The sequence below is a fragment of the Spermophilus citellus genome (genome assembly GCF_964194105.1).
Source record: "Spermophilus citellus genome assembly, chromosome: 2".
Classification (NCBI taxonomy): Eukaryota; Metazoa; Chordata; class Mammalia; order Rodentia; family Sciuridae; genus Spermophilus; species Spermophilus citellus.
In genome coordinates this window covers 210,857,870-210,883,529 of record NC_138183.1, presented here as the reverse complement: position 1 = coordinate 210,883,529, position 25,660 = coordinate 210,857,870, and the positions used below count along the sequence as shown (strand labels likewise).

General features: G+C 43.5%; 1 protein-coding gene across 1 annotated transcript in view; it reads right to left on the bottom strand.

Moving 5' to 3' along the window:
• Positions 1-25,660, bottom strand: part of OTOG (otogelin) — a gene marked incomplete at both ends in the record, with an annotated part of 80,563 nt that overhangs the window by 30,345 nt on the left and 24,558 nt on the right. Inside the window, 9 exons of the mRNA XM_081280376.1 lie at positions 601-757; positions 1,437-1,553; positions 3,327-3,446; positions 3,741-3,887; positions 4,301-4,435; positions 6,102-6,240; positions 9,554-9,661; positions 23,828-23,981; positions 25,433-25,476. Coding sequence (XP_081136502.1) covers positions 601-757; positions 1,437-1,553; positions 3,327-3,446; positions 3,741-3,887; positions 4,301-4,435; positions 6,102-6,240; positions 9,554-9,661; positions 23,828-23,981; positions 25,433-25,476 — 1,121 coding nt within the window. The remainder of the gene's footprint in view (positions 1-600; positions 758-1,436; positions 1,554-3,326; positions 3,447-3,740; positions 3,888-4,300; positions 4,436-6,101; positions 6,241-9,553; positions 9,662-23,827; positions 23,982-25,432; positions 25,477-25,660) is intronic.

The following is a 25,660-nucleotide window of genomic DNA, read 5'->3' as shown; positions in this document are numbered from 1 at the left end:
ATGTGTATATATTTATGTATCAAATTATGTGTGAATACCTGTGTGCTTAAGTATTTAGAGACGTTCAATAAACTGCATTTGCACACAACCACTGCTCCGAATAAACATAACTTGTGCTACCTCTGTGGGGGTCTTGGTAGCTCAGCTGACAAAGGGCTTTTATGTTCATTATCCCTTTTGATTCTCACCTGGTGAGGCAGGTCTAGTGCTATTTTTCAGATGAGAAAATTGAGCGCCAAAGAGGCAGGGTGGCTTGTTTGCTGTCACACAGCATGCAAATGGCAGTTCTGGGCCTGAAACCCAAGGCTCCAGACACCTCTAGCAGAATGGTTAAAAGCACAGGTTTGGTACTGTCTGGGGATGACCCCTGGCTACACCACTAATCCATGTGACTTTGAGCATGTTACTTTACCTCCCTCCCTAGGCCAACTGTAACAAAGGAATGCACAATCCTATTGCAAAGGGTAGGCATAAGAACTCAGTGAATAATACCCATGAAGTGGTTGGTGCCTGGCACATGCTGGGTACTCAATAACACTGGTCAGGGTATTATAAGGTACCCTACTCTGTTCCCTCAGATGATGGGCCTGGGATACTCACGGCAGAGGCGGGGGGTCCGCCAGTCAACAGCCACCCCCTGCTGGCAGCACTGGTGGGCATAGGCAGACACGCTGGCGCAGAAGCACTCACAGTCACCACCCCGGCTGCACCCACATGTATCTGTCAGGCAGTTTGAATAAAACCAAGTGACATCGACCTGGGGGAGGTCAGAAGTCAAGAGGTCAGAGGACAGATCCTAAATGTCAGACCTGCATTTTTTTGTCTGCTGGCCACCAGCACAAACTCAAGAGGATCACAGAATAAATTGGTAAGCTGCCCATGAGGGGTGAGGGGTGGGGGCAGAAGGCAGCCAGCTCAGAAGGAAACAAGAACCACATGGCACACACAGACACCCTAAGCTCTGTTCTTCTTCGGCCCAGACTGCTGGATTCAGGGGCCAAGGAGTGGCTGAAGAACAGTTTGAACTGCCCAGCTGGGCTGGAGACTGCTGAGGCCAGTCTGATAGCACCCCTTAAGGCCTTGGAGGGACCGTGCAGGGCTGAGCCCTGGAGTTCCTATCTCCACAAAAGGTACAGCAGGCAAGAGATAGGGCCACAGCTTGACGGGTTTGTGTCCACTCTGCAGCACAGCTTTCCAATAAGGAGGAAGAGCCAGACTGAGATGGGCTTATAGAGGGCACAGAAACTGTTTCCCAGCTGCCTCCCTGGTTGTCTAGGAAATAGGCAGATTCATCTGAGCAGGCCAAAGGCAGGAGAATGAAAGAGATGGGTTCTAGACATGAACTGTCTTTTCTAAGACATGGGGGTCTGAGAGCAGAAGGGATCCTGGGAAAGTGGGAAGGGGTTCAGGAGGGACTGGGGGAGCGGTTCACTCACCACAGGGTGGCAGGTCTCAAACACCTCGCTGAGCAGGATGCCACACTCCTTCTTGGCAAATGGTTCTCGGAGAGGATTCAGGACACATGTGTCCCGGGGGTCAAGGGTGTCTGGGCACTAAGGTGCAAAGGCAGGGCTGTTGACCTCCTCACCCCCAAATGCCTATTGCCTGGTGTGGCAGAGAGACTCTAGGGTAGCTGCCATGATCCCACTTCCTGGTGTTCCTGTCCTTGTATAATCCCCTCCTCTTGAGAGTGGGAGAGACCTACTATTTGCTTCAAACCAACAGAATATGTCAAGAGAGATGGGATGGACATGACTATGCATATAATTACATGATTATGTTACATAAGATCACAGAGGCCATCCTGTTGGAATCTCCCCCTTGCCAGCTGTGAGGAAGCCAGCAGCCACGTTGGGATCCCTCATGGCAGGACGTGTGGCTGGTCTCTAGGAGCTGAGCCCAGTCTCAAGCAACAGCTAGCCAAAAGCTGAAGCTCTCCATCCTGCAGTTGCTAGGAGTTGACTGCCACCCACAACCACACAGGCAGGTGAAGAAGCAGCTTTTTCCCCAGTCTAGCCTCCAGGGGAGAGTCTAGTCCTGGCCACAACTTGATTGCAGCCTTATGAGATACTGAGCAGAGAACTAAGTCACATGCCCTGTTTCCTGACCCACAGAAACTGAGATAAGACCTGTGTGTTGGTTAAAGCCACTAGTCCTAATAACATTGTTACCCAGCAGTAAATAACTAACACAGATTTCCCCAATGTCTGTTGACCCTCCTTCTTCAGTTTAATATTTTCACTGAAGTGCCCACCCTGGGTATGACTAAGGGTATAAGCAAGAAAGAAATATGGGACAGTGCTGGGGACAACAACAAAGCTTTGTCACCTGCTTGGATTCTCTAACATTGGGATGGGTTAGAGAATGGGTGCACTTTTCTGAAGTTGTGGGAACAGCCTTGTCCACCTCAGGATTTCACTGATCTCTAAGCCATGCCCAACTACTGCTCTTGTCCCATATACATAGGCCCATCTCCATCTACTCCTCAAAAGAAAATAAAGATCACTTAGTCCAGGAAAGGCTAATATGCAATGCTCACATCACTCTCTGCTATTGCACCCATGACAGACATAAATAATCAATCACAATCCTCCTTCAAGCTAAACTTGACACATCTTAAGATATTTTCAATGTAGTTTGCTAAGCAGCCTCTTCTAACTGATCAGCTGTCACATAAAGTGAAATCTATTCACCATCCCTCTCTGGGCCCAGCCCCCTGACTCCAAAGGATCATACAGAAGATGGTACTTACTCAAGGTCATCCAACAAGTGGATGATCCAAGACCTGCTCTCAGTTCGGTATTTGGCAGCCTCTGCCAGGCATTCCCCAAGCCTCAAGAAAACCCCTGATTTTACCCTTACCTCCCTCTCAGAGGCCTTTTCTTGGATACATTCATCTCTCCAAGCATGCCTATCCTTTAACTGACAGCACCAGTCCCACTTCCTTCAGGAAACCTCTGATGTCCTCAACCTACATCCATCTCTCCTCTGTACCAGACCTAGCACCAGACACTAAAGGGCACAAGCCTTGCCTTCCCCACTAGGTGGCCACCTCTCCCAGGACAGACACTGCCTCCTTTGTGACCACCCCAGTCTTCCACTGCAGGTTGGCCCAGGGCAAGATGGGCAACTGGGGTTGTAAGATGAGATACTGTGTGTTTTCAGGCCACAGGACAGAGTTTAGAGCTAGGGATCTGGACAGAGGCTGAGAGAGCATTCTTGGGAACAGTTCCACTTGATGTCCCTCTTCCCTGACCTGGGGCCTGGTTCAGTGTAGCCAGTGTCCATTTGAGTGACAGGCACAAGCCAGTCTAGGGAGGCTTTACCTCAATTGCAGCCCAACTGCTGCCAAACTCCTGGGGGTTAGTTAACTCTAGGTTCTCTGGAGTCCTCATCTCATTGATGGTTTTTAGGTCAAAGTTCCCACAGAGGCCTGCCAGCTGACCCTGAAAGAAGAGAGGACACTACGTCAGTTGCAAGCATGCTGAGGGTGAACCATGGGCATAGGGGTCACCATGAGCCCAGGAGGTTTTCATGAACCCAAAAGCAACTGCTGGGGCTTCAATTTCAAGAGGGCTGGGTCAATGTCAGAGAAGAGGTACAGAGTGAGATGGAGCAGACAAGACAAAGGCATGCTCTTCTTGGCTCCTCAGAGAGGGACAGTTTACCCAAGGTCACCCTGAAGCTTGACTTAGTCCCAGGCAAAAGCAGACCCAGAAATGTTCTGCCCCCATGACTACCTGCCACTGAGGCCCAGCCTGGACATGCACTGTGGTTCTCTGGTCCCACAGGAGGGTGATGTGCTCCCGCGGGAAATGCACCAGTGTGAAGAACCCTGCTTGCCATGTGTGGACTTCCTGCTTCTCATCCAGAAAACTTTCAGGACTCTAAGGGGACAGAGTTGATCAGTCCTGAGGTCCAAATGCTCCCCAATGCCCAGATCAGCTAGTCCTGGCTACAAAAGCTGTGTGTGTGTGTGTGTGTGTGTGTGTGTGTGTGTGTGTGTATGTGTGTGTATGTTGGTGCTGAGGTTTGGACCCAGGAACTTGAGAATGCTAAGCACATGCTCTACTACTGAGTGACACCCCTGGCCCCTGGTCCTGGCTACAATCGCTGCCCAGTGCCAGTGTCTTGCCAACTCCTCCACTTTCCTTGGGCCATGGCATGGACTTCTTTCTTCCTGGTCAAGGAATTTAGCCTGAACTCCTGGCTTGGTGGCACTTCAGTCCTTACCTTTTTTTCCTCACCTCCCTGTAACCTGTACATTGTCTACACAACCCTCACCAGCAGCAAGCCTTACAGGATTTCCTGAGTCGTTATCAAAGATGATGAGTGAGTTCCCAACATTGATGGAAATAAATTTTCTGCAGATGATGCCAGAGCTATAGCAGTTCACATTTTCTATGATCACAGAGAAGCTGAAATCTGATGTGCTCTAGGGAGAAGAAAAATGAATCCAATAAAACCTGGGAGAGTAGAGATCCTGCTGAAAGCACAGAGCAGAAGTAGACTTTGAAGTGGTTTTCAACCCACTTCTTTTTATTAGTTATGAGATTTGGGGTAACTTACTTCGGTTCTTCAAAGCACAGTTTCATTTTTGGTGGGTTTAATGCAGTGTTTAGCAGTAGTGACTCTCCCTTATTGACTTATATAACAGGAATGGCTGGAATTGGCAGGGGGGCACAAGGAAGGGGAACTGTCTTACTTACACACTTGTTGTAAACCTTTTTTTGGAAGGCAATTTGTCAGACTTGAATAACATTTTAAATGTACATAACTTTTCATATAGCAATTCGTCTAAAAATCTAGAGAGTAAAATGCTAGCTTAGAATGTTCAAGGCCCTGAGTTTGATACCCAGACTGCCAACAAAGAAACAAGTAAAAGAATCTAGAAATATATCTAGACAAGAATATGTAGCAGCATTCAAACACTGGAACAACCTAAGTGTCCATCAATGGGGAATAATAAAATAGGGTATATTCTTTCTATAGAAGGTCCTACTGTTAAAAAGAGTATGTACTGACAATGAGAGATAGCCCAAGTTATAACTCAAGTGAAAAAAGCAAACTTAAGAATCCTAACCATAGAAACTAAAGACAGTGTGTGCCTGTTGTATGTGTATGAGTAGGTGTGTGTATGTGTGTGTGAGTGTGTATGTGTGTGTTTTTCACGAAAACAGTCTTGCAGGATTCACCCATTAGGAGTTGTTGTTTAATAGGAGACAGAAACAGAAGAGATGTGAAGGGGAATATTTGCTTTTAATATATTCCACATCATTTTAAATTTTGGCAAAAAATCATACATAATTTTGAAATTTAAAAAATAAAATAGGACAAGATCAATAATCTTTATTTTGTGAAGTTATCAGAATTAGGTGAAAGACCCTGGTGCAATGTCCATCCCCTAGATAAGACTTCTTCCATGGAAGGTTTTTTCATTGCTTTTATTGCTATTATGATGAGGTGGACAGGCCTTAGCAAAACCAAGTTCCCCTGGTGTATCTGGCACTGCCCACTCTGATGGTGCCCCTTGTCTCCTTCTGGGGGATCCTACCCTTCACTGTGCCACCCATGTCACCATTCCTCTTCCTCTGGGTGAATCAAAGATTTTGACACATGACTCCTAACACATACTAACTCTTCAGTCATATTTCTGGTTCAACTCTAACCCCAGCTGCCACAATCTAACTGTGTGACCTTGAACAAGTTCCCTGACATCCCTAAGCTCAAGTTGCTACATCTGTAACATGGGGTCAATTAACCCAACCTTGTAAGATGGAGTGAGAATTAAAAAAGAACCCACAGAAATGGTTCAGTAGACCACTAGTTGTATATTGTCATAGAAGCTCAAAAAGCACTTTCTATTACAGGCAGAAAAAAACATCAGGCCCAATAGGAGAAGTTTGTAAAGGTGAGTGGACAAGGAATGGGGTTCTATGCAGCTCTAGCTTTTTCCTCAACACAGCCACACCTCAGAGCATAGATCCACCTGCCCATCCAATTATGTATCAAATTGGAGTCCAGAGGATCAACATGCTCTGACAGGTTCTCATCCCAGGCTGCTCTGGATCCTCATGGAGCAGACACATCCAGGAACTCACCTTGACTAGGTGCACTTTGCAGGCCCCCACAAAGTCAAACGGGAGCCCATCAAATGTGCGGTAATGCCGGTCTCCATAGGCAGTGCAGGTGGAGGCACAGGGGTACAGGGTGCACTGGAATGAGCCTTGCTGGCACACGCTGAAACACACACACATAGACCAGCTTGCAGAACACATGCCACTTAATATATGAATGCCCTTGATGGAGCCATTGCTCATTGAATGCACACTGTGTGCCCTTAAGTGAGTCAACAAACATCATTAAACTCCAACTGAAGCTTGGAGGGCAGAATTGTGATTCCCATTTTATGTAGGAGACACTGGACCTTCAGAGAAGTTAGGAGACACTGACCTTTAGAGAAGTTAAGGATGCACAGCCACTAAATAGTGGAGCTGAGATTTAACTTAGATCTTTTTGACTCTGAAGTCCATAGTCTCTTTTTTCACTCCATTCAATTCATTCAACAAATATTGACTACCATGACAATAGGCACTCTTCTAGGAGTTTGAGACATATCAGTGAATAAAACGGAGGGTGGGGGGCAGAAAGTGCTCTGCCTTAGAAAAACTTCTGTCCTAGAGGGGAAAGACATGCACTGGACATTTTAAAAATAAAAAGTATGTGTAAATAATATAATATGTTAGAGGGCAATGAGTGATATGGGAGGAACAGGATGAAGGCATATTATGGCAATAGATTATATTTTTAATATAATATATTTATTTTGATGGTCAGGCAACATGTCTGCAGAGATTTAAAGGAGGTGAAAGAGTTAACTATATGGAATCTGGAAGATGAGCATTCTGGGAGAGGGGTACAGTCTGCAGAGGCTCTGGGGAACACTCAAGAGATAACATGGCTAGAATGGATGGCACAAGAATAAGATGGTAGAAGAATTCAAAGGGATAATGGAGAGTCAGATGACATAGGTCCCAGAAGGCTGTAAAAATGTTAGCTTTTGCTAGGAATGAGAGAGGACATAGCTGGAGGAAATGATTGTGGGAATGACATGATCTGACTTGTGTTCTGCCTTGGCTTCTACACAGAGTCTAAGCTGAAGGGGGTTGAAGAAAAGCAGAAAAGCCAGTTGGGAGGTTACTGCAGTAAATAAGAGAAGAGATGATGGCAGCTTGGAGTAGGGTAATAGCAGTGGAAGGAGGAAGATGTAGTCTTCAAAATATTTGGGGAATATTTTGAAAGCAGAACCAAAAGGTTGGATGTGGATAGTAAGAAAGAAGACTCAAGGATTGCTCCAGGTTTTGTGGCATGACCAGCTGCAAGAATAAAGTCATTAACCTGGATGGGAAAGGCATAAAGAATAGCAGGTTTGAGGGGGAAAGATAGGGTGATCTGTTTAAAACACACTGAGTTTAAGATGTCCATTAGCCATACATGTGGTGATGTCAACTAGGTAGTTGGGTATCTGTGTCAGGAGTTCAAAAGAGAGATGTTGGCTGCAGGCAGAAATCTGGAAGCCATCTGCACATGGATGGACCTTACTGTTATAGGAGTTTACCAAGGAAATGAGTACACAGGAGAGAAGAAGTTCCTTGGGATGTCCCAGCCCAAAGGGGTCAGAGAAGGAGAAGAACCAGCAAGAAAGCTGAGAAGGAGAAACAGGAAAGGTAGCAAGAAAATCAAGAAGGCATGGTGCTCCAGAAGCTACTTGAACAAAGGAAGCAAGGCAAATAAATTACCTGCAGGTGATCAATGTGTTAAATGCCACTATTAGGTCTTGGAAGGTGAGGGCTGAGAAATAAACTCTGGGTGCAGCAACATGGAGGTTACTGGTGACCTTGGTAGGAACACTTTCAATGGAACACTGGGGAAAATGCCTGATTAAAATGAGCTTAAGGGAAAATGGGAGAAGAAGAATTGGGAACAGCAAATATAGATAACTTTTACTGGAGATTTGACAATAAAAGATTATCAAAGAAATGGAGCAATTGCTCAGAGGTTGAAAGTTTATCAAATTGCATAATGTTATGCAATGGGGATGATCCAGTGGAGAAGGATAAACTGATTAAATGGGAGAGAAAAGGGAGAGTAGCTGTCAACACCCTTGAATGGGTGAAAGGCGCTGGGGTTTAGAGCACAGGTGATAGGATTGGTTTTAGATAGGCATACCATATCATACCATATCTGGCAGAGCACTCTTGGAAAAGTTTAGGATAGCCAGTCCTAATTTCTCTCCACATGTACCTGGCATTCCTAGTTACCTCCAGTCCATCACAGTCATGAAATCATACATATACTGGGCTATATATCCTTCAGACACCTGCACAGAATTCCATATCTTGATATTATTTCTAGGACTTCTGGGGTCTGACAGCCAGTACTCCAACCCTATATATACACCTTGACCTATCTGGGGGAAAGCCTTGAAGTAGATGGTCTTGACTGTGAACCTACTACAAACATGGAAAGAAATGCCATGCCCATCATATGGGCCAGAGAAACAGAACAGTTTTGACCTCAGCATGGGACAGGAACTGGGGTTCAGCTCTTAGCCAATTGGATGAATCTCTAAGATAGAACCTCTCTGAGATTCTCTGCTAAGTTTCTGGGCCCCAGTGTAGGGGCTGCCTGTTCACATCGGGCCACCTTTGGCTGGTTCTTAACATTAGAATAGTGTCTGAGTTTGCTCTCCAACATCAGGACACCAGTTTATTATTTCTCGGCCCTTCCCCTCTCACTGTCTCCATCAGAAGACTGAATCTCTACTTACCACCATACTCCCTGCTGCTTGGCCCAGCACAGGCTCTACAGAACTAGTCCTAAGACTCTTTCCACAGAGTCCAGTTCAGGTATATACACTCCCACATATGTGTACTTACATTGTTGAACATACAGTGTGAAAATATACTCACATATGCACTCACTCACTTTTATATATGGGCATGTATATATTCTTGGCAAAACACAAATGCACATTTACACATATATGTTCACTCACATGTGAATATAAAATGCATATCCAATGCACACAGATACTGATGAACTTTGCATATAGATCCATATACATACAAATATATATAAACACACCTATATACATACACAAATTCCTACTTGTAGGTATTCACGAATATACTCAGATTTATGAATGCCTGCCATTTCAGAGACATGCATGTTCACTAAGAAGTCTGTGCATTTTGGATTTGTGCCCACATTTACATGCTCATATAAGTTGCAAGCACATGGTTATAGTTTATATACATTTATATACATGTCTGAACAAACTCACATTCATGCAAATACACAAAAATATTACAAAATATAATTTTATGTATTTATACCTGAATATGTACATAAGCCCCACATGCAACATAAAAACACACATCATGAATATGAACACTATGGAAAGGAAATGATAGACTCTATGCATGATATCACATTCCATAATCATGCATTTTCCAGTAAAAAGCAAACCCTGTTTAGAGTTCTAACTTACCAGGTATGGCAGGGAGACCTCACCTGGTCCCCAGGGAAATACTCCTTCCCTTTCCAAGTGCATGGGCACTCTTCTGGTAGGAAACATGCATCCTCATGTCTGAGCAGGCTGTAGGGACACAGCAAGCAAGTGCTCAAGAGAGCATTCTTTCTTGATCTGCCATCTATGCAAAACCATGCATCACATGGATGTCTTGGAGTGGATCTCAGCCTTTTCCTGAAAAGAGACTAACCAAGTACCCACTGTGTAGCCTGCTACAGGGAGGCTCAGAGGCACCTTGGTGAATAAAGAAATCAAAGACAGGCAATGCCCAGTTTGGAAGATTCTGCTATCCTTCAGCAAGTAAGGCTCAGCTTACTAGTCAATGCTTCCCTGGTCAGGCAGATGTCAGTTGCTCCTTAGATACTAGCTATAAACTAATGAACAGACCAGGGACATGGGCATTGACACTCCAAACCAAGTTGTTCATGGAGCTTTCAGATCACAGGCCCAAAGTCATAGTGCTGCCACCTTCCAGTTTGATTTCCATGAAATCTGACCCACTCTCAGGCAGGAGCCAGGGACATCTCAGGGAATTTATTGAAGTTCTCAGGTGCAACTCTAACCATGTCTGAGCATCATCAGGATACAATCTGGGGCAGGGGTAAGAAAATAAGCATTGACAATAAGCAATTTTTAGTTCAATTTCAGGATCTGCTTAGGACAAGTTATTTAACCTTCCTATTTTACTTTTCAAAAGAATATAAGTTCATGGTTTTAAAAGAAACAAAGAGAAAGAGCACTGCAGGTATTATATTGAAAAATGTCTCTTGTTAATTCTTCCCCATCTCCAGATTTTCCTCCTGGAGGCACTTTCTGGACTATAGTACAGGAAAATGAAACTCGGGCAGTGCACAATGTGTCACTGAGGAGAGGAGACAGAAACTGGAGTACAGGGTTTGTGAGGTGGCTGAATATGCAGGTCTGTATATAAAAGAGGAGAGATCTGCTCAGAGAAGGAATTCCAGAATTCTGCTTAAGTTACCTTAAGTCTTTAACCATGTATTAAATTTCTCATGAGGAAAGATTCTAAGGGTTGGTAAGAAAAGGCCATTGAGAAAATGTAAAATTAATGGAGATTCCTGATACAGTGCAGTACTGGAACATGTCAGGATTATGACCAGCTAGAATAGAAAGACTTTTCTTCACACTCCAGGCCTTGGGAATAGAACTACTATAGACAAACTAACAAATTCAAACACAAGTCTTGAAAAGATCATGCTAATAAACCATGTAGATTAATTGCCTACAATATCAAAACTCAACACTCAATAAACAAAGTCAACAAAATACAGCATAAAACAATGTAAAATTCATAATGTCCAGCATCTAGTACAAATTTTGTAGTTATGTGAGGTGGGGAAATATAACCCAAAACCAGGAGAAATTAGAAGAAAAATCAGTCAACAGTTACAAGAGATGCAAAAATGTTATACATGATAGAATTAGCAGATAAGGACTTTATGTTACTATAAATATATTTAAGCTTTAACAATAAGGCAGACATAGTGAGTGAATAGTAGAAGAATTTCAGAAGAGACATAAAAATTATTTTTAAAAGAGGAAATTCTTAAAATTTTAATATACTTTAAAAAACTTGCTAAAAGGGCGTAACAACAGACTAAACACTTCAGAAGTGAAGAATAATAGCCTTGAAGATGGACAAAAGAAATGGTTCAATCTGAAGAAGAAAGCCTAGTGGAAAAAAATGCAGTTTCACTGACTTATGAGGCAATCAGGTACTCCAGTGTAATTCCAGGGGAAATGACCGGAGCTGAAATACTATCAGTTTTGATGAAGCTCAGTGAACTCTAAACAGAATAAATGCACATACAAAATATGTAGGAATGTAGTCAAACATCTGACAGTGATGGAGAATGTTTAAAAAGTCAAGACATTACATAGCAAGGTAATAATGATGAAAATTAAACTAGTAAAAGAAAAAGGTTTATCTAGAATTCTGCATATTAAAGAAAAGATTGATAAAATTTGACAACCTCCTGGCTAGAATAAATAATAAAGAGAGAGAAGACAGGAGAGGAGAGGAGAGAATAAAGAAGAGTGGAGAGAGAAGAAAGAGAGAAACCTGAAATTACCGATATCAAGAACCAAAGGAAACATCACTACAGATCCTACACATATTAAAAGGAAAACAAAAGAACAGTATGTACAAAGTTAAGTCAATAAAGGTAACAACTTAGGTGGGATGGACAATTCCTTAAAAGACACAATCATGAAAGCTTAGTCAAGAAGGAACCTGGAAAGCCCAATATGTATTAAACAAATTGAATTTGAAGTCAAAAGCATCTCAAGACTGGTAAATTTTATCAAGTACTTAAAGAAGAGACAATACCGGAGATCCAACATGGCTGACGGCGAGGAAGCAGCGATTCCAATGTCTCCACATTAAGGGGATCAGAAAGACCCATTGGAACAGCGGCAGTCTACCTACTGAGGAACTTCTAGCAAAATTCCGTTAAGAGGGGACCTGCCGGGAATTGGTAGGTTTATTAGAAGTGTCAGTTTGTCCCAGACAAGTGGATCTTGGCCGGCCACGCGGGCGCGGAGGTCCAGTCCCGCAGCCACCAGCCGCTTCTGCAAGCGGCCAGCCGCCCAGAGCGGCGCGGCCCGCCCGAACCCGCAGACGGCACCCGCCATCCCGCCGTCCTGGGGAGGCCCTGCTCTCGCTCTGCGAACGGCCACCACGCCTGCCAGACACGTAGCCACGCGGCCGCAGCTGCCCGGCTCTACAGGCGGCCCCCCGGCGGGTGCAGAGGTACAATCCCGCTGCCACCAGCCACTTCAGAAAGCGGCTGGCGGACCCGAGCGGCGCAGCCCACCCGAACCCGCAGACGGCACCCGCCATCCCGCCGTCCCGGGAGGCCCCGCTCTCGCTCAGCGAATGGCCACCCCGCCAGCCTGGATCTTAGCCACCCGGCCGCAGCTGCCCGGCTCTACAGGCAGCCCCCGGCGGCCCAGCGTAGCGAGAAGTGTCCCCGCCTGGCCCAGCAGACAGCCCGTGCCCTCCCGGCTCTACTAACAGCCCCACCCACCCAGCGAACGGCTCCCCCCCCCCCAAGACAGCATGAAGGGAATCTAACCAACCCTTTACGAAATAGCAAACTGGGAACTAAAACCAGAGATTGTGTCAGACCAGAGACAAGCCAGTCCCACCCCTCCCTTCGGACACTCCGGCAAGGAGCCAGGGGCCCGCCATAGCAGAGAGGGGAAGTCACCAAAGTTCGGCCAAAGAGATTCCTTCCCAGCGGAATCTACTTTAGCAGGTGTGTGACTCCCACCCACACCAGATACAAACAACCGGGAAACTTCAAAATCTCTCCGTGGGCGTGACCGTAAGGGCCAAAGGACTCTCGACCCCCAACTCCCCCTACTTCCAGTGACGAGGGCGTGACTGTAGGGGCAGAGGGAAGCAGAGAAGACTCCCCACCCCCAAATCCCCCAACCGCGAACTGAGAGGGTGTGACGGTAGGGGCGGAGGGAAACAGAGGACACTCCAGACCCCCAACTCCTCCTACCGCCAGCAATGTGGTTATGACTGTAGGGGCTGAGGGAAGTAGAGGGGATCCTCGACCCCCAACTCCTATTACCACCAGCAGCGACACCAATGGTCTTAGCTGCCAGATTCCAAAGGTGTGCCCACCAAAGGGGTCCGGAAAAATTAAACAATTGACTCCCAGACCACAGCTCCACAGCACTGGGGCTTAGATGAATGACAGCGAGAGTGCTCAGTAGTTAGGGAAATAGAGCACTCGGTGGGGCTGAAAGTGTAACCAAATCCTTGGGGAACTGCCTCCAGTGAGCAGGACCTGGCTGGCTGGCAGGAGGAAGGGGAGGAGGGGCCGTAGAAGTGAAATGGCTCTGGACCAACAGGATTGAGAGACTCCCAGGAACCACCTTACAGGGATTGCTGTTGACACATTGAGGGCAAAACTCAGCCCGGAGGGCACAGCTTTGCCTACGGGAAGAGAAGAAAATGGATCTCTAAGACCTAATTTTATTTCCTATTTCATTTTAATTTTTTCTCTCCCTTTTCCCTCTCTCTCTCCCCTTCCAAGTTTTACTGCTCTTTCCATTCTCCTCTATGCTATCTATCTCCCTCTCCTTCTTTCTTTTCAAGAGCACCTACCTTCCCCTTCCCCCCAACTTTCATCCCAAGCATTACGTCCTCCATTTCGCGTAACTGTCTAAATACAAATAGGTGTGCGCCCTCCCCCCGCGCCTGCAAGGTAGCCGGACCTGCAACCCACCAGCAGGTCAGGCCCAGCAACCTGGGAGGGGCAGAGCCGCCCCACGCGCCTGCAAGGTAGGCGCACCTGCTACCAACCAGCAGAACAGGCCCAGCGGCCTGCCGATGTGGTAGGCACAGTGCCCCAATTGGAGGAGGAGCAGAGCCCCTGCCCGCGCCTGCGCGGGAGACTTTGCAACTATACAAGAGTAATACAAAATATGTAGGGGGAAAATTCAACAACACAACAGTCTCAGTAAGCAGAAAGAAATGCGAACAGTATGAAGAGACAAGGAAAGAAAGGACCACAAGCAATGCAGGTCAACTCAATGTTAGAAGAGGTAATATCTGCAGCAGATGGAATGTCAGATAAAGAATTCAGGAGATACATGCTTCAGATGATCTGGAGTCTCAAGGAAGACAATAGAAAGCAAAATCAGACAATGAAAGATCTCTTCAACAATGAAATACATAAACAAATCCAGGAAGCAAAAGATCAACTATACAAGGAGATAGAGGTTATAAAAAACAAACAAACAAACAGAAATCCTAGAAAGGCAGGAAGCAATAAACCAACTTAAAAACTCAATTGAGAATACTACCAGCAGAGTAGAACACTTAGAAGATAGAACATCAGACAATGAAGACAAAGTATTTCAACTTGAAAAGAACATAGACAGCTCAGCAAGACTGTTAAGAAACCATGAGCAGAACATCCAAGAAATATGGGATAACATTAAAAGACCAAACTTAAGAGTCATTGGGATACAGGAAGGCACAGAGCTCCAAACCAAAGGAATAAACAATCTATTCAATGAAATAATTTGAGAAAACTTCCCAGACTTGAAGAACGAGACAGAATCCCAAATCCTAGAAGCCTACAGGATGCCGAATGTGCATAATCATAAGAGATCCACACCTAGACACATTATAATGAAGATGCCCAACATACAGAATAAGGAGAGAATTTTAAAAGCTACAAGAGAAAGGAAGCAGATTACATTTAGGGGTAAACCAATCAGGATAACAGCTGATCTCTCAACACAGACTTTGAAAGCTAGAAGATCCTGGAATAACATATTTCAAACACTGAAAGAAAATGGGTTCCAACCAAGAATTGTGTATCCAGCAAAATTAAGCTTCAAGATGGAAGATGAAATTAAAACCTTCCACGATAAACAAAAGTTAAAAGAATTCGCAGCTAGAAAACCATCTCTCCAAAAAATCCTCAGCAAAACATTACAGGAAGAGGAAATGGAAAATAACAATGAAAACCAACAGTGGGAGGTAGGACAGTAAAGGGGGGAAAATAATCAAAGAGGAAAACAAACCATATTCAGTAACATAAATAAACAAATATGGCTGGAAGGATAACCCATATCTCAATAATAACCCTAAATGTTAATGGCTTAAACTCACCAATTAAGAGACACAGGCTAGTAGAATGGATCACAAAACATGACCCAACAATATGCTGCCTACAGGAGACATACATAGACTGAAGGTGAAAGGTTGGGAAAAATCATATCACTCATATGGACTTCGGAAACAAGCAGGAGTGTCCATACTCATATCAAATAAAATAGATTTCAAGCCAAAGTTAATCAAAAGGGATAAAGAGGGACACTACATACTGCTCAAGGGAACCATACACCAACAAGACATAACAATCATAAATATATATGCCCCAAACAATGGTGCAGCTATGTTCATCAAACAAACTCTTCTCAAGTTCAAGAGTCTAATAGACCACCATACAATAATCATGGGAGACTTCAACACACCTCTCTCACCACTGGACAGATCTTCCAAACAAAAGTTGAATAAGGAAACTATAGAACTCAATAACACAATTAACAACCTAGACTTAATTGACATATATAGAATATACCACCCAACATCAAGCAGTTACACTTTTTTCTCAGCAGCACATGGATCCTTCTCAAAAATAGATCATATATTATGTCACAGGGCAACTCTTAGACAATATAAAGGAGTAGAGCTAATACCATGCATCTTATCTGACCATAATGGAATGAAACTGAAAATCAACGATAAAAGAAGGAAGGAAAAATCATGCATCACTTGGAGAATGAACAATAGGTTACTGAATGATCAATGGGTTATAGAAGACATTAAGGAGGAAATTAAAAAATTCTTAGAGATAAATGAAAACACAGACACAACATATCGGAATCTATGGGACACATTGAAAGCAGTTCTAAGAGGAAAATTCATTGCATGAAGTTCATTCCTTAAAAAAAGAAAAAACCAACAAATAAATGATCTCATACTTCATCTCAAAATCCTAGAAAAAGAAGAGCAAAATAACAGCAAAAGAAGTAGAAGGCAAGAAATAATTAAAATCAGAGCTGAAATTAATGAAATCGAAACAAAAGAAACAATTGAAAAAATTGATAAAACTAAAAGTTGGTTCTTTGAAAAAATAAATAAGATCGACAGACCCTTAGCCATGCTAACGAAGAGAAGAAGAGAGAGAACTCAAATTACTAGCATACAGGATGAAAAAGGCAATATCACAACAGACACTTCAGAAATACAGAAGATAATCAGAAATTATTTTGAATCCTTATACTTCAATAAAATAGAAGATAGTGAAGGCATCGATAAATTTCTTAAGTCATATGATCTGCCCAGATTGAGACAGGAGGATATAGACAACCTAAACAGACCAATATCAATTGAGGAAATAGAAGAAACCATCAAAAGATTACCAACTAAGAAAAGCCCAGGACCGGATGGGTATACAGCAGAGTTTTACAAAACCTTTAAAGAGGAACTAATACCAATACTTTTCAAGCTATTTCAGGAAATAGAAAAAGTGGGAGAACTTCCAAATTCATTCTATGAGGCCAACATCACCCTGATTCCTAAACCAGACAAAGACACTTCAAAGAAAGAAAACTACAGACCTATATCTCTAATGAACCTAGACACAAAAATCCTCAATAAAATTCTGGCGAATCGGATACAAAATCATATCAAAAAAATTGTACACCATGATCAAGTAGGATTCATCCCTGGGATGCAAGGCTGGTTCAATATACGGAAATCAATAAATGTTATCCACCACATCAATAGACTTAAAACTAAGAACCATATGATCATCTCGATAGATGCAGAAAAAGCATTCGACAAAGTACAGCATCCCTTTTTGTTCAAAACTCTCGAAAAAATAGGGATAACAGGAACATACCTCAACATTGTAAAAGCAATCTATGCTAAGCCCCAGGCTAGCATTATTCTGAATGGATAAAAATTGAAGGCATTCCCTCTAAAATCTGGAACAAGACAGGGATGCCCTCTCTCACCACTTCTGTTCAACATAGTTCTCGAAACACTGGCCAGAGCAATTAGACGAAAGAAATTAAAGGCATAAAAATAGGAAAAGAAGAACTTAAAATATCACTATTTGCAGATGACATGATTATATACCTAGCAGACCCAAAAGGGTCTACAAAGAAACTATTAGAGCTAATAAATGAATTCAGCAAAGTGGCAGGATATAAAATCAACACGCATAAATCAAAGGCATTCCTGTATATCAGTGACAAACCCTCTGAAACGGAAATGAGGAAAAACACTCCATTCACAATATCCTCAAAAATAATAAAATACTTGGGAATCAACCTAACAAAAGAGGTAAAAGACTTATACAATGAAAACTACAGAACCCTAAAGAGAGAAATTGAAGAAGATCTTAGAAGATGGAAAAATATACCCTGTTCATGGATAGGCAGAACTAACATCATCAAAATGGCGATATTACCAAAAGTTCTCTATAGGTTTAATGCAATGCCAATCAAAATCCCAATGGCATTTCTTGTAGAAATAGAGAAAGCAATCATGAAATTCATATGAAAAAATAAAAGACCCAGAATAGCAAAAACAATGCTAAGCAGGAAGTGTGAATCAGGTGGTATAGCGATACCAGACTTCAAACTATACTACAGAGCAATAGTAACAAAAACAGCATGGTATTGGTACCAAAACAGGCGGGTGGACCAATGGTACAGAATAGAGGACACAGAAACCAACCCACAAAACTACAACTATCTTATATTTGATAAAGGGGCTAAAAGCATGCAATGGAGGAAGGATAGCATCTTCAACAAATGGTGCTGGGAAAACTGGAAATCCATATGCAACAAAATGAAACTGAATCCCTTTCTCTCGCCATGCACAAAAGTTAACTCAAAATGGATCAAGGAGCTTGATATCAAACCAGAGACAAGGCATCTGATAGAAGAAAAAGTTGGCTACGACCTACATATTGTGGGGTCGGGCTCCAAATTCCTCAATAGGACACCCATAGCACAAGAATTAATATCTAGAATCAACAAATGGGACTTGCTCAAACTAAAAAGTTTTTTCTCAGCAAAAGAAACAATAAGAGAGGTAAATAGGGAGCCTACATCATGGGAACAAATCTTTACTCCTCACACTTCAGATAGAGCCCTAATATCCAGAGTATATAAAGAACTCAAAAAATTAGACAATAAGATAACAAATAACCCAATCAACAAATGGGCCAAGGACCTAAACAGACACTTCTCAGAGGAGGACATACAATCAATCAACAAGTACATGAAAAAATGCTCACCATCGCTAGCAGTCAGAGAAATGCAAATCAAAACCACCCTAAGATATCATCTCACTCCAGTAAGATTGGCAGCCATTATGAAGTCAAACAACAACAAGTGCTGGTGAGGATGTGGGGAAAAGGGTACACTTGTACATTGTTGGTGGGACTGCAAATTGGTGCAACCAATTTGGAAAGCAGTATGGATATTTCTTGGAAAGCTGGGAATGGAACCACCATTTGATCCAGCTATTCCCCTTCTGGGTCTATTCCCTAAAGACCTAAAAACAGCATGCTACAGGGACACTGCTACATCGATGTTCATAGCAGTACAATTCACAATAGCAAGACTGTGGAAGCAACCTAGATGCCCTTCAATAGACGAATGGATAAAAAAAAAATGTGGCATTTATACACAATGGAGTATTACTCTGCATTAAAAAATGACAAAATTCGGCTGGGGATGTGGCTCAACTGGTAGCGCGCTCGCCTGGAGTGCGTGCGGCCCGGGTTCGATCCTCAGCACCACATACCAACAAAGATGTTGTGTCTGCCGAGAACTAAAAAATAAATATTAAAAAAAAATAAAATTCTCTTCTCTCTCTCTCTCTCTCTCTCTCTCTCTCTCTCTCTCTTAAAAAAATGACAAAATTATAGAATTTGGAGGGAAATGGATGGCATTAGAGCAGATTATGCTAAGTGAAGGTAGCCAATCCCTAAAAAACAAATGCCAAATGTGTTCTTTGATATAAGGAGAGTAACTAAGAACAGAGTAGGGAAGAAGAGCATGAGAAGATGACTAACATTAAACAGGGATGAGAGGTGGGAGAGACAGGGAGAGAGAAGGGAAATTGCTTGGAAATGGAAGGAGACCCTTAGGGTTATACAAAATTACATACAAGAGGAAGTGAGGGGAAAGGGAAAAATAATACAAGGGGGAGAAATGAATTACAGTAGAGGAGGTAGAGAGAGAAGAGGGGAGGGGAGGGGAGGGGAGGGGGGATAGTAGAGGATAGGAAAGGCAGCAGAATACAACAGACATGAGTATGTCAATATGTAAATCAGTGGAAGTGTAACTGATGTGACTCTGCAATCTGTATACGGGGTAAAAATGGGAGTTCATAACCCACTTGAATCAAAGTGTGAAATATGATATATCAAGAACTATGTAATGTTTTGAACAACCAATAAAAAAAAGAAGAGACAATACCAATTCTAAACAAATTCTTCCAAAAAAATTAAAAGTAAGATAATATTTTTCAACTCATTCCTGTAAGGCCAACATTACTCTGATACCAAAATCAGATGAAAACATCTCAAGTGGAGAAAAAAACACAGAAAAATATCTTCCCTGAACACAGAATATTAAGTAAACTGGGGTCTATCCTGGGAATGAATGTTGGTTTAATATTCAAAAATCAATTGATGCAATTTGCATCAAAAATGACAAAATAAAGAGGAAATGCTATGTGATGTTTTAATAAATAAAATCAATCAGCAAAATTCAGAGCCCATTTATTATAAAATGTTCAGCATACTAGAAACAAATCTAGTAAAGGATATCTACCAAAAAACTATGACTAATATTATCATTAATGATAAAAGAATGATTGTTTTACCCTAAAATAGAGGAAGGTAATAATTTTTACTCATATTACTTCTATTCAAAAGTATAGAGTAGGTTCTATTCATTGTAACCAGACAAGGAAAAAAAATACAAAGTGTAAATATAGAAATGAAGAAGATAAACTGTTTTGATTCACAATTGATATGATCATGTATAGAAATCCAGGAATCTATGAAAAGGTCAACAGAACTAAATAAATGAATTTAACAAGACTGCAGAATACAAAGATAGTATACTACAGTAAACTGTATTTCTATATTCCAACAATGAACAAAAATTAAACCAATGAAAATACTTATGATATCAGAAAAACATCAAATACCTGTGAATAAATTCAATGACAAAGATGCAAAACCTCTTTGAAAACTATAAAACACTGCTGAGAGAAATGGAAAAAGACCCAATAAATGAGGAGATAATATCACATTTGTGGATTGTACAACTCTCTGGTATTAAAATATGTTTTCTTCCCAAAACAATTTATAGATAGAACACAATCTCAATCAAAATCCCACAGACTTTTTTTGAGGGATAGCAATAGAAATGGACAAACTGATTCTAAATTTACATGGAAATGCAAAGACCTAGAAGTGCCGAACAACTTCTGAAAAGAACCAAGTTAGAGAACTATCACTTACAGATTTCAAGGCTTGCTCCACAGTTTTAGGAAACCAGACTGTGTGATAATGACCTAAAGAAGCTCCATAACAACTAAGTGGGACCTACTGTTTTGTTGGGGAAATCTAAAATGTTAGTTTTTGTAGTTTTGTTTCTTGTTTTTTGTTCGTGGCACAACCAAGTTTCTGGAGTGGAAATCTTTCCCATCTCTAGATGGGAGGCAAAATCTCCCTGCCACTATCTGGGGAAACCAAGCTAGGGAAGGAGGGCTGGGAAACAAGTGGCTTTCACTTTGCCTGTTTCCACTCTCCATCACCCCTACCTTGGTGCCTCTATGATAAAAAATATCTGGTTTTGTTTCTCTAGATTTGTGTGTGTGTGTGTGTGTGTGTGTGTGTGTGTGTGTGCGCGCGCGCGCTGAGCCCAGGGCCTTCCATATAAGCAAGTGCTCTATCACTGAGCTGCTCCTTATTGGACTTACAACTCATCCTCCCATCTTTATCCCACCACCCCTTTCTGAGATGCCTTCAGCTGAACTTCTGAAGCTCTCAACATAGCGTTCTCCCCAGAAGGCATCAGCTGTCAACTTCTGCTTTGCAAGATCAGTCTACACATCCACCCATGTTCCTCCTTCAAAAACTATTGCCTGATCTTGTGCTACTGTTATCTCCACTTCTTTCTCTTTGTTCCTGCAGGTTTATACCTTTTTTTATTCCATTACCAACATTCCATTGTGGTTATGGGAGGAAGCAGAAAAAAAAAAGCACTCTATTTTACCCAGTCACTTAACCTTTCTAAGCCTCTGTTTTGTCATTCATAAAATGTGGGTAATGATACCTTCCTCCCAAGGTCACTTTGAGAATTTAATTATAGGCCTGGGAGCAATGCCCAGCACCAAGTAAATACACAATAAATATTATTTCCCTGATGCTCTTTTCCTCATAATTGCATCAACCACCAACAGCAAGGCTGGCTTATATCACCTTTCACCATCACCCACAGGCCCTTTCTGCAAGGTCTTCATAGCCACCCACCTTACACTGCTCCCTCTTTGTCCTTAGCAGACATGCCTACATACCTGAGTGCCTATGTGCCCACCACAGGGAAGAGTATGAGTGACTCAGGGTTGCAGCCTCTGCGCTCAAGTTGCCCTTAACTTGTAGAGTGAACATCCTCTCACCTTTTAGAGGATCAACTAATTTATGGGGGCATTTACAAATGCATGAAACCAGATGAGGAGAGAAAAAGCTATTGGTTCACATAGAGCATTTACTCTGTGCCATTTTTTCAGAAGAGGGAAAGGAGACTCACTTGGGGTATCAAACTAATCATTCATTAAGTGGCAGAGCCAGGATTCAAGCTCAACTCCAGAGTCTGCTCATAACCACCATACTTCACTGCTTAGGGGCTCCCAGGCCTTTGGTAAAGTACCCAGATACAAATAAATGTGGAGCAGCACAAACAGCTCTGACTCCTGCAGTGGTCAGGCCTCAGATGCCTGCAATGGCTCCAGTGTTCTTTGGAGCAATGCACAGCATCCAAAGATTCTTAGCTGCACTATGGAGACAGAATGGTGACCAGATGGCCCAGAGGTGACCTTGGGCTCAGAGGGGCTGGTAAGGATGATAGTGAGGCATCTTTGGGAGCTCTATCCAACAATAGGGCATTTCAAGATAGTGGGAAATGCCTGCCCTTCCCATACTAATGAGATTGTAATAATCCCCCTTTGGTAAACCCCTATGGAATGTGCGTCAGTTCCTTATAGGCCATCTGACACAGCTCTCAATAAAATCACTGGCAGGACCAAGCCCAGAGTTCAGTCCTCCCAGGATCTAGTCCAGTGTTTCCTCCCTCGTGCCTTTGAGGTCTGTTACCAAGGTAAATGGGGGATTACCCCTGTTCTTGACCCCAGAACCCTAGCTTTTCCTGACCTCAGTCATAGCTTTTCCTGAACTTGTGTACACAAAACAGTGCCCCAAAGGACCTTCTGTGACAAAGACACTCCTCACAAGGTCTGGGACCCACATGGCCATGGATGACCTAGGATTCTGTGCAGGCTCTCTTGTGGAAGCTCTATTCTGGGAAGAGGTAGGCTCATGCCCCACATTGTGACTTCTGTGTAGGTAACTAAACCCTGGACCTCATACAGCTGGCATGCTGTCAGCAAGAGGTAGGGTTTGGAGTAAGGAAGCTTGGGTGTAAGTCATGGTTCCTTGAGCAGACCACTTGCACTGCCCCTGCCCCTGCATCGGTTTCTTCATCTGCAAAATGAGAACAAACATTCTCTCCTCTTTTCTCTTACGGTTGCTCTGATATCAAAGGAGGTAACACTAAAGTGTTCTTAACAAACAGTAAAATTCTAACGGGCCATCTCCTCCCCTTCCCAGCCTAGAAGCCCTGATCTTCATCTCATTTTCCTTGGCTCCCAAGCCTTGACCAGATCTACCAGTTGACCAATAATCTCTTCATTGGCTGAAGAGCACAGCCCAGTGCTGACAAGTCATGGGATGCCCAGTGGTCTCTTTGGCCCAGACCCAGGATTAAGCACTGGCAGAGCTGGGTGCTGGGTCCCAGTGTACAAAGCACCCAGAAGGTACATCCTCATAACTCAACTCCTGCAACTCTTACATGACTTTGATTGCAATATTTTGGAGATTGAGGAGGGAGACTATTTTCATTTTTCTTCAAGGATTCCAGGGGAACCAGTCTTCTACCTGAGTACGCTGCTCAGAACTGTGCAGGGAAAGAGGTTGGGGGCTGATATATGGGTTTCCTCTTGCATGGTTTTCAACCTATTGGGTCACAAGGGCATGCCAGACACCCAACTCAGAGCTTCCTCTTTGGTACTTCCACTTAATCTATCTGTTAAGGTTGTAGGCATTATTATTATTCCCATTTTACAGATGAAATACAGCCTCGGAGGCCAGGCACCTTCTTCACTCAAGGTTAAGAAGCAGAGCTGGGCAGAACCCATCCCAGTTTGGATCCCCAAGATCCTCTTCTTTCTCAGCCCACTGGCATCATAGTTGCCCTCAAATAGTTCTTCCCTTCCTTCCACCCCCCCCCTCCACCCCACACATCTGTGGTCCCTGGCTCTGCCAGCTTTTAGGCAGGAGAGACCATGGCAACAGGAGTCCCTACCCATGGGGACAGGCACAGCCCGACAGGCAGGGACCATGGGCTGGCCTGCTCAGGTTCAGTAGCTGCTGCTCACACGTCCTCTCTCTGCTCAGCTCAGGATCTGTGTGCACATCACTGCAGTTCACAAAGACCTGTCCTGTTGGGCAGGCTGCAGCTGAAAGATAAGAGGTGGGTGTTGCAGCTCTTGGGCTTGGAAGTAGGCTATTGCTTCAGGATGACCCTGGAGCCCTGGGACCTGCATCTGGAGGAGGCTGCTCCTGGGGCATTGCTTGAGTTCCCACATATACATTACAGAGGAGGGAGGGATGTATGCCATTATATTACAAGACAACCATCACTAGGACCCATGACTGAATAAGTCCTCCATACCAGGTGCTGTTCCAGGCACTCCCCATGCATTATCTTATGTAACCCTGCAACCACTTTGCAAGGTATTATTATCCCCCTTTTCTCATATAAGGGAGTGAAGCTATTGTGTTTTAAAAGGGCATCACAAATGAAAGAAAGGGCTCAAGGGGGACCAGGAGAGGGGTCAGAAAGAAGATAACCAAACTTCATGGTGGGGTGGCCAAAGGATGGAACAATAGGGACAGTCAACTTCCTGTCACTTGTTTCTGTGACATAAAACAATCCTCTCTCCATAAGCCTTCCATAAAGTCTGCCATATACACTTGTACTTTAATTTTTTTGTTTAGTTTTGTAGTATTGGGGATTGAACCCAGAGCTTGGCACATGCTAGGTAAGTTACTTGGTCACTGAGCTACATCCCCAGGCCCTCACCTGCACTTTGTATGAGTGACCCTTTTAGGGAAATCAATAAAAGGCCACTGAGGCCCATGCTCAGGCTGGGATGGAGATGGAAAAAAGGAATAGCAATGTCCCAAACAGGCAGAAATCTGAAGCCAGAAATGATCAAAAGAAAATCATTTTCAGGAATATACATAAAACATGGGAAGGATGTAGGAATCTGAATTATCTACAAAAGCAGAAATGAAGGCTTGGGAAGGTGAAGTGAGTTGCCCAGGGATGCACAGCTAGTGAATTCTGATCAGGATTTGAACCTAGGCCATCTAAGCCTAGAGGCTCAGCTCTTAACTGCCTGCCACATGATTATTCTCTCTCTTTGCTAATCTTTATTCTTAGTGGGCTCCTCCACCCTAAGAGGCTCTCCCTAAGTGCTCCAGGCCCCATGCCCCCCCCACCTCTAAGCCCCTCACAGGCTGACCGACCAAATGTTCTATCCACCCCAATATCTGTTTCCTGGGAGAGTCTCAAAGGCCTAAGGTGTCCTCCCCATCTCTATGACCCAAGGTTCAGTGCTGGGGAGGGCAGAGCTAGACTAAGTAGATATTTGACAGCTTAGACCAAGAAAATCCAGGATGTAAGGAGTTTGAGAAACTGCACTGATACTCCAGAGGTTTAGGGTGGGGCTAGGGCAGGGTTTCAGGATGCCAAGAGGGCAAAGAATATATAAGTTTGGTGTAGAGCAAAAGCTGAGATGGGCTCCCATGTCCCTATCAGCACTCCACATCCCCCACTTTCTTCTCCATACCCCACTCCCAAGAGGAGCCCCCAGAGTGTTCCAGTCCTTCCAACCACCCTCACCTGGGGCTCTGCTATCACAGCTCATGACTCCATCTTTGCAGTGGCTGCAGAGAGAGAAGTGGGGCACTGGTGTTAGCTGACCTGGTCGCTGCAGGACCCACATACCCCATAGTACTTCACTCAGATTGCTTCAGGGATAAGACAGACATCCCCACTCACTGTCCCCCTGTCCCCATACAGAGGGGGTAGTTGGGTGCCACTTTAAGGAAGGCTCCCTTCAATTGCATT